At 38.0% G+C, this 8,726-nt stretch overlaps 2 protein-coding genes across 2 annotated transcripts in view; one reads left to right on the top strand and one right to left on the bottom strand.

Moving 5' to 3' along the window:
• The window catches only part of csgalnact2 (chondroitin sulfate N-acetylgalactosaminyltransferase 2), a 13,129-nt gene extending 10,705 nt beyond the window's left edge, over window positions 1–2,424 (top strand). The window contains exon 8 of the mRNA XM_015380689.1: window positions 1,750–2,424. Coding sequence (XP_015236175.1) covers window positions 1,750–2,042 — 293 coding nt within the window. The 3' untranslated portion in view covers window positions 2,043–2,424. The remainder of the gene's footprint in view (window positions 1–1,749) is intronic.
• Window positions 2,425–4,248: 1,824 nt separating this feature from the next.
• Window positions 4,249–8,726, bottom strand: part of sec23ip (SEC23 interacting protein) — a 16,272-nt gene continuing 11,794 nt past the window's right edge. Inside the window, exons 16-18 of the mRNA XM_015380238.1 lie at window positions 8,080–8,259; window positions 7,839–8,001; window positions 4,249–4,801 (exon numbers count right to left, since the gene is read on the bottom strand). Of these exons, the coding sequence (XP_015235724.1) occupies window positions 4,720–4,801; window positions 7,839–8,001; window positions 8,080–8,259 (425 nt within the window). The 3' untranslated portion in view covers window positions 4,249–4,719. The remainder of the gene's footprint in view (window positions 4,802–7,838; window positions 8,002–8,079; window positions 8,260–8,726) is intronic.

Here is an 8,726-nt window from a genome sequence, read left to right as displayed (position 1 = left end):
GGTCTCGCAAAAGTATTGCGGGAAGATCTCGCAAAAGTATTGCGGGAAGATCTCGCAAAAGTATTGCGGGAAGATCTCGCAAAAGTATTGCGGGAAGATCTCGCAAAAGTATTGCGAGATCTTGCAAAAGTTCTTTTTTTCCCCTCCATGTCCCTTTAGGGGCTCCGTAATATTCCATTTGTCAAGGATTAAAAGTAATCCAGCATCTTTATAAATAAAACTTTCCATGATGTGAAAATTACCACATAAAGTCCGTTTTTTACCATCATAATAGTTTGATCCTTATAGCCAATGCAAACTGTCCTGCTAATTACCCTAGCTTCCTCAAACATTTCCGGTCATGTGTGGTTTCCTCACCTTCCGGCCTACAAAACAAAAGTGCTGCCATCGATTATGTTAAGATTTGACGATGGGACAGCCCTTGAAGCGTCACAAGCGCTCCCTATCAACTGCCATCTTTATGCGTTCTTTCCCTCTTATTATGGCTCCTAAAGTCCGGCTGCTATTGGTTAAAAAAACACACAATGTTTGGCTCTCTAGCCAATGAAATGACCTTTAAAACAAGGCTAAGCACGGCTAATTTGAATAGTGCAGCCCTGATATATTGCAGGGCGTAAACGGCATACAGGAAAGATCTGTTCCTGGGTCATTGCATGCTGTTATAATAATAATAATAATAATGAATTTGATTTGTAACGCACTTTACATTTGAATTCAAATCTCAAAGTGCTACAGTTCAAAAAGGGAAAATTAAAACAAAGGTTAAAAGACCATAACTTTAAAACAGAGTAAAAGACAATCATTAAAATCAATACATTTGAAGGCATACATAGCCTATTATACATTTTGAAAAATCAGCAATTGAAAGCAATTCTAAAAAGGAAAGTTTTCAATCCTTTCTTTAAACAGTCCACCGTCTGAGAGGGCATTCCACAGATGGGGAGCTGCGGCTTGAAAGGCCCTGTCGGCCATTGTTTTTAGCCGTGTCCTCTGTGGGGCCAGACGGTTACCGTAGATGGAAACTTAGAAAAAAAAAAAAAAATATTTGCTTCAAAAAGTTTTTTTGTCCATCAAAAGGCCTCATTGTGATATTATTTTTGTTTTTTTTGGGTACAATTGTTGTGTAAAAGCAATAAGCAAAATTTGGCATAATCTGGCACATTTGGAGAGGTTTGAAGACGCTGGTGACACCAGACGTTTAAAGTCCCATAGCTCTGGAACTGTTATACCTAGAGGTCTGAAATTTTCTTCATGTGCGGTTGAAATAATGCAGAATAGATGTAAAAAAAAATGAGACATGCTTATTGTGCTCAAATGTCTTTGTTACTGCAATTCAAAAAAGACCTATCATTTCCAAGAAGGAAAAACAACTATGAGTCATGTTTTAACTGCTGCAATTTAGGCTGTTTTAGTCGCACTGTTTAACACAAGTATCACATGTAATTTGGGCTTACAGTTCCTCAGTTATTTGCTTTTCCATTTGGGTTTGCAAAAAGGCGAGAATTACTTCAAATTAGGTGGATGTTAAGAGGTTATGTGACAACAAACCTGTCGTTACCCACAATCAGCTGAGAAAACTATATTTAGGAAGCAGGGATCCATCAAAGCTTAGTTATAAATTTGGTTTATGGAAATTCCTGAGCTTTTTTGTTTTTTTAAATGAAGGATTTTATTATTAAAGAAAATGAATCTACTTAAGGAAAAAAGGTTTTCACATCTCTTATCTTATGGATGATTTTATTTCCCCAGGTGGATTCGATCTGGAGGTCAAAGGCTGGGGCGTGGAAGACGTCCATTTGTACAGGAAGTACCTCCGGAGCGACCTGATCGTGATCCGGACGCCGGTGTCCAACCTGTTCCACCTGTGGCACGAGAAGCAGTGTGCGGACGAGCTGACGCCGGAGCAGTACCGCATGTGCATCCAGTCCAAAGCCATGAACGAGGCCTCCCACTCCCACCTGGGCATGCTGGTGTTCCGGGAGGAGATCGAGGCCCACCTCCGGAAGCAGGCCTTCAAGACTCAGAGCAGGACGGAGGACTGAGCAAAGGACATTCCTAAAGGAGACTGAAGGCGCGTTTACATGGATCCTTCTGCTTCTTTTTATTAACTGCACAGCTGTAGACGGATGAATGTAGAAAAATGTGAAATGTGGCACAAAAATAGAAGCCTTACTGAAGCGGTACAGCCGCGGGAAACAATCAGCAGTATTATAGGAAAACCTTGGAGACAGTGTTAGGATTCTGGGAACGAGATTTGGAATCCGTAAGTTAGGATTTAACGAAGAGCATCAGAGCCTGGTCTCTTCAACGCCGCTTTGCTGCTTCGCTTCTGAATGTGAAACATGTCAGCAGCTTCTCAGTACCTTTAAACACCCTGAGGATAGATTAGCAGAACGTACCCAACAATGTTTGGAACGGAAGGGATCACATTCTTATTTATTGAGCATGAGAACAAGGAGGGGTTGCACTTTTTCTCAGCGGCGATAGAAATATATTCTGACCACTCGTGGAGGTGAAGCAGGAAACCTCCAGCAAAGGCTTCGTCTCCTTTAGGAGCTGAAAAAATACTTTTTTTAGAAGATTTTTGGCTTGTTTCAAATTTGAATCCAATTCCTTTAAAATGGTTTAAAATACAGATCTTAAAAGATCGTCACTCACCATTCCTGCTTAATATGGCTGTCATGTTTAGCTAGCTGCTTTTTGTCAGATTCTCTCTTCATTCGTTTATGTTGCTGGTCAGAAGTAAGGAGTTTACCTTCAAATTTGGGATTTTAAAGATCTATGTGACCATTTTATGAGCAGTTCATCAGTTTGAGTTTATGGTGGATTTCTTTTCACGCATACATGGACTAAAATGTGGGAAAAAGGTCATTATTTCTTAGTGGAACTGGTTTTCCATCCATTAGCTTCATGCTAGGCTTATTGGACTGTTTCTAACCTGTAGTGATGTGTTTTATGGGTCTATAGGTCCAAAACAGCAAAGGTTTGGTTTACAGAGGAGGTTGAAGGACAATTTCCTTCATTAGTCCATCCCAGAGCATCCTTTAATCCATGCATCAAGTGGTGCGGGCCACTGTCCTGCAGGCTTTAGAGGTTCCTTGCTCCTGCACAGCTGCTTTTAATTGATTTAATTTTAATTGCTCTATTGCAATCATTATAATGAGCTGTGCTAAAGCAGGGAAACCTCTAAAACCTGCAGGACAGCGCCTTGAGGACCAAGTTTGGGGATGCCTGCTTTAATCCATGCATCTCCAAAGTGGTGCGGGCCGCTGTCCTGCAGGTTTTAGAGGTTTCCTTGCTCCTGCACAGCTAATTTTAATTAAAAGCTGATTAACAGGCTTTTGCTCAACTGCAATCATTAGAATCAGCTGTGCTAAAGCAGGGAAACCTCTAAAATCTGAAGGACCAGCAAGGACCAACCTCGGGGATGCCTGGTTTAATCTAAAGCTGACAGCTTGGGTGAGACGGTTTAAACCTGACATACAGTTTGAGGTTTTAAAAGTGAAATAAATGGCTTCTCCAAACTAAATGAAGATGGAAGGGCCCTCAGATTAACTGTTTGATCATTAAAAGCGGATTTGACAGGAAGCCACTCAGAGAGGACAGATATTACCTATCCAAAGCTGGTGGGTCATGTTCAACCTGCTGAGGAATATTCATAAAAACAGTTTGGGTTTATATATAAGTGCAAGTATATAACTTCTGACTATATTTGCATTAAAATCCACAATAAACTCCAACTTCAAGGCCCAAATTTCGTATTCGTTCCAGAGTTGGAAACTCAAAGCTTTAGGTCCACATTAAGGATGGAGGGATTTGTTCGCTCTTTCTTTACTGGGTGTATTCAGTGTTTTTTGTGTTTTTTTTTTGGAAGCATCAAACCACAACCAAACAGGCTGCAGATCTAATTAATATAGATCTGTTAAAGCGTGCCCTGTGTTCTGGGCCTCTGTTACAGAACCTCTTCATCCATTTACCGCCTGAAAAAGGACGTGTTTGTTCAGGCTGGTGGTGAGGGATAAAAAAGGGAGAAAATGTTTTTGTCCTTTTTTTATTTTTTTAAGGAGTGTGTGAAAGTTTAAAACGTCTCTCCGATGTAAATAGTTCTTAAACATTTCTTTTTATTCCAAACATTACATGGAACCTTAAAGAACATGTCGACTGTGTTGCATCTGCTTGGAGCCGTCGTTCCCGCCCGCCTCGTCCCGAGCGAGGTTGGTCGGAAAAGGTCACAGCAGATTTTCTTACAAATATATCAGGTAGTTCTTGCATTTGCATCCTGTACTGTAATTATTTACAACCGTTTACTGCTTGTTCTGCAGCTTTTCTAGATTGTCATGAGGTCTTCTTGCTTGACAGGAGAAGATAAAATAAAAAAATGTCTTCCTCTCTGCAGAACACAACAGTTAAAGCTGAACAATAAAAAAAATTGAGCAAGATGAGTTTATTGTGAAGATTTGTCCATGAAATAACTTACAAGCATTAACTTCATATTCCTTTTGATCATTATGGTACATATTTCTAGTCGACCACCAGATGCATATTGGCTATAAAATGTAATAAACATGAATCTACCAGCTCATTCATGTTTCTTAATTTAAGACCATTGAATAATACAAACATATTATTCATCTGGGTAAAATAAACTACTTCGATAAAAAATAGAAAAAAAAAATCTTCTTGAAATGGCAGATTAAACCAGACGGAAGAATCGGAGCATTAATGGGCCGGCTGCTCAGGGTGGATCCCCATGGTTTTGTAGATCTCCTTGAGGAGAAGCAGCGCCGTGTCTTCGGATTGCCTGTAAAATGACGGAGACGGGAGAAAACTGATAAACGCCGGTGATCTAAACATGGATTCAAATAAATATATCTGGCCTTGATCTCAGCAAGAAGATAAAATGACAATGGGATATTTTTGCCCTTGAAATAAGACACTGAAGTTCTTTTTTTATTCATTTTAAACATGAATCAGTCCAATGCCAAACTGAACTGCCTTATCAAATGACAGAAAATACACTTTTTATATATAAAATGTAATAAATTTCTGCAGTGGTTTCCGGTATTTTTCCCATTTCCACACCTGATCCTTAGATTTATCGGTTGTTTTGTTCTCCATAGAAAGATAAGAGCTCTGAAGTTGTGCACGTTTACTTTCATGAAATTATCTAAAGGTAAGTAGTTGATTCACAAAAATACTGCAAGATGTAAATTAAATTTTCCCTTAAATTCAGGAGGTTATAAAGACAATTTGCCACTGGAATAATATGGTTAAAAGTATGAGAAAAATCTTAGATCCAGTGCAAAACGTGTAATCGTCTTATTTATGCTAATTGTACTGGCAGATCATATAATTAACCTGTTTAAATTTATTTAGATTTATTTTGTCATTCTGTATATACAAGTGTAAAAAGGAAATTTCATTTTTTAAAGTGCAGCCTTGATAAGGTAAGCAGCAGTAGTTGTTGTTGAGCTGCTACTACTGCCTCCAGCTCCTGAATTACTCGCTTCTGGCTCAGGGGAGGAAGAGGACGATGATGATGATGCTGTGAGGGGGTAGCCCGCTGGGTTGAAGAGGCTGAAGTGGTTGAAGCAGCAGTGATGCCATTGGCAGGTTTAGCAGCGACAGACGATGCTGGAGAAGGTGTGGAAGCAGGAGGGGGCCGGGAGGAGCCAGCTGGGGATGTTTCAGAATTTGGCAGGGAAGCATCTAGAGTGCTATCCTCATTTTCACCTGCAGAGGGCAGTGCTTCCCCTGTAGATGCTGAAGATTGCCTGGGAAACAGTCTCAGAGGAGCCTCCATTCACGCAGAGCTCTTTGTTTCTATCGGCGCGGTACAGCATCAGCCCCCCCAGGCCAAAAGTACTGCTGGACGCAGCCAAGACCCCGTCAGAATGATGGCGCAGCAGTTACATAGCTCTTTTTTTTAAAAAGAGAGAGTTTGAGTCGGAAATTATCCATCTGTTTTCCAACGAGCGGATATTGGAGAGCAGGATTGATGGAAGCGGTGGTCTGTGGGGATTTCTCTTTAGCTTCGCAGTTAGCCCCCCCTCCGTCCGTTATTTTCCGCTGTTGTTTTGTTAACGTCAGTCCGTAGCACTCCGCAGCGTTTTAAACGATCAAAAATGTCAGTATTTAAATCATTTTGTGACCGTAGCTCCAGCAGGCGTTGGCGATCATAGATGCATAACATAAATTAGGCTTATTTCAGGGAACTTTTACTAATTCTTTAGATCAGTTTTTGCAGTGATGTATCCTGAGGTCACATGTTGAGCTTTATACGATAAATGATCTCAATATGAAAAGAGTTCAGGCTTGTTTTTTAGCTGTTTGATCAGTTTTCCTTTTATTAGGGATGAAACAATCTGATAATCTATTATTGAAATAATCTGAAACTAATTGAGTTATCAATTATCGTTAACTGGAGTAGCTGTAAAACAGGCCTTTAGCTGATGGAGTCCAAACACCCACTTAGAGTAGTAATTATATCAAAATAAAAAAATATATATAAACATTTTGTATTTAAAATAAAAAATTCAAAAAAGTTCTGTCAATATGCTTTATCAAGAACTCAAGTGGAAAAGTTTCACCTGGTTTAATTTCGTAAAAAAATCTTTAATAATCGGATAGCAAAAGGTTCATTAATCAATGAATCGAAAAACAAATTGACAGATTAATTGATTCGCGAAATAATTGTTAGTTGCTGCCCTACTTGAAATAAGATTTTGTTTCAACAGTTTTATAATCTCAACCTCTGGATGTAACATCATCTTCAGCTAATTTTATTATTTTCATTTTGTAATATAATATTAGCCTCTTTCCTTCAATAATATAATCTAGACATAAAACAAGGATTTAAATAGTTTGGGAAAACACGTAGCTTTGCTTGATTTCCATATTTGAACAATGAGTATTTGATTATTTTCATCTGCAGATGAATCTTTATTATTTTTCTTTATTAAAAAGAGGAATTTAATTTTTCACTTGCATGTTTCTCACATGATATAATTAAGTAAAAATATCGGCAGAATTACATTTTTTTTAAATCTAAATACTAAATTAAAGGTCAGAGAAATATTTAGAATAGTTGGATTACTAAAGTAATCACTAACAAATTGAAGTGAATTATTTTAAAAGTTATTCCAGCTTTTAAAACAACAAAACAGCAACTTGTAAAATAAATGTATAATAAATGTATAGAACTGTTGCAGTCAAATGAGAAACTTTCTTATACTGTTTTTGTCTTTGCTCTTATAAAGGTGAGCTTTCCTTCAGATTTCTAAATTTATTATCCAGACTCGTGTTTCTGTACGTCTCCTGAACATTTATATCCTTCTAGTCCAAATCCGTTATAACGGTGTTTTTATCTGAACCTAAAAAGTGGATTAGTACTGAAATATAAAGATTTTGAGATTATTTACCTAAGAAGTATAATGAGACAATTTCCACTTTTTGTGATTTTGAAAATTTTTTGTTTTACATAAATGTGCATCTTAGTAAATCCTAAATATTTCACCTCTACACTTGAAAAACGACCTAGAAATAAGTAAAAATTTCTTAAATTAAGTTTTTGTTTTACCCTAGATTTGAATAGGTAAATGAGATAGTTTGACAATGGAATCAGTATGTTTACTCTTAAAATAAGATAATTAGATAATAGTCACTTTAAATTAGACAATGTTTTCTTATTTTAAGAGTAAATTATCTTGTTCCATTGCCAAAATGTCTTTTATCTCCTCAATTCAAGAACAAATGCACTTATTTTAAGAAAAAATTACTTATCAAGATTTTGATTTTTTGCAGTGTATTTAGTGCAGTAAAGAAGAAAGCTCTCGTACCAGTAGCAGAGATGACTCTGCAGGGCAAACAGATACTCGTTGAAACTCTCGATGGGCTTCTCCTGCAGCACGTAGTCGATCCGGTTCCCTCCGTTCAGCATCCCGATCTTCACCTGCGGCTCGTCTTCTCTTTGCAGCTCAAGACTCTCCGGGAGTTTATGCTCTGTGAAAAACAAAAACAAGGTTGTGAATAACCGACCTGAGGGGAAGCAATAATAAACCCAACAACCTGCAGCCGTACCTTCGTGCACGTGCTTCTCCTCCTCTTCGATCTGGTTGGCCACGATGGCCAGCTCGGCCTGCAGGGTGGATGAGGTGTGCGCCCGAGCGAACTCGTTGAGCGTCTGCCAGGCGCTCCTCAGGGAGCTGATGACGCCCTGCTTCAGGTCTGAGCCCATCCTGGAGAGGCTCTCCTTCAGCTCTGAAACGCAGCAATAGTTCATTATTCAGAAAAAAAGCATCTTCATTTTAATGAAACAGAGGATAGTTAAATACTAACAAACCGTCTGGGAAAATACCCGGCTTTTTAAAATGTAAAAAAAATGACGCCATAAAAATATGTCAAAATTTTTCAGTGTTATAAGATTTGAATGAAATACATAGGAATTCTAGAGTTTAACGCTCTAGATTTCACATCAATCATCTAATTAGGGAAACCAGAATGGAAAAAAAATGCAACAGACTGCAGATAAAAAAAAAAACTTTAAATTTCTGTATAAAGTACTTTCATTTTTAATTTTTGTTTTAAATAAAATGAAGTGAATTCATCATTTTAAATGTATTAAATTATGTAAAGGTGGATTTTGAAATGAAATGGTATATTAAATACTTAAAGGAATAGTACACCCAAAACATGATTAGCCTTCATTTTCTACTCACCCCCATGCT

This window comes from Cyprinodon variegatus, unplaced genomic scaffold (assembly GCF_000732505.1).
Source record: "Cyprinodon variegatus isolate N-32 unplaced genomic scaffold, C_variegatus-1.0 Scaffold11, whole genome shotgun sequence".
NCBI classification, from domain to species: domain Eukaryota; kingdom Metazoa; phylum Chordata; class Actinopteri; order Cyprinodontiformes; family Cyprinodontidae; genus Cyprinodon; species Cyprinodon variegatus.
Note: the sequence above shows the minus strand (reverse complement) of the source record. Positions and strands in the feature narration are given on the sequence as shown.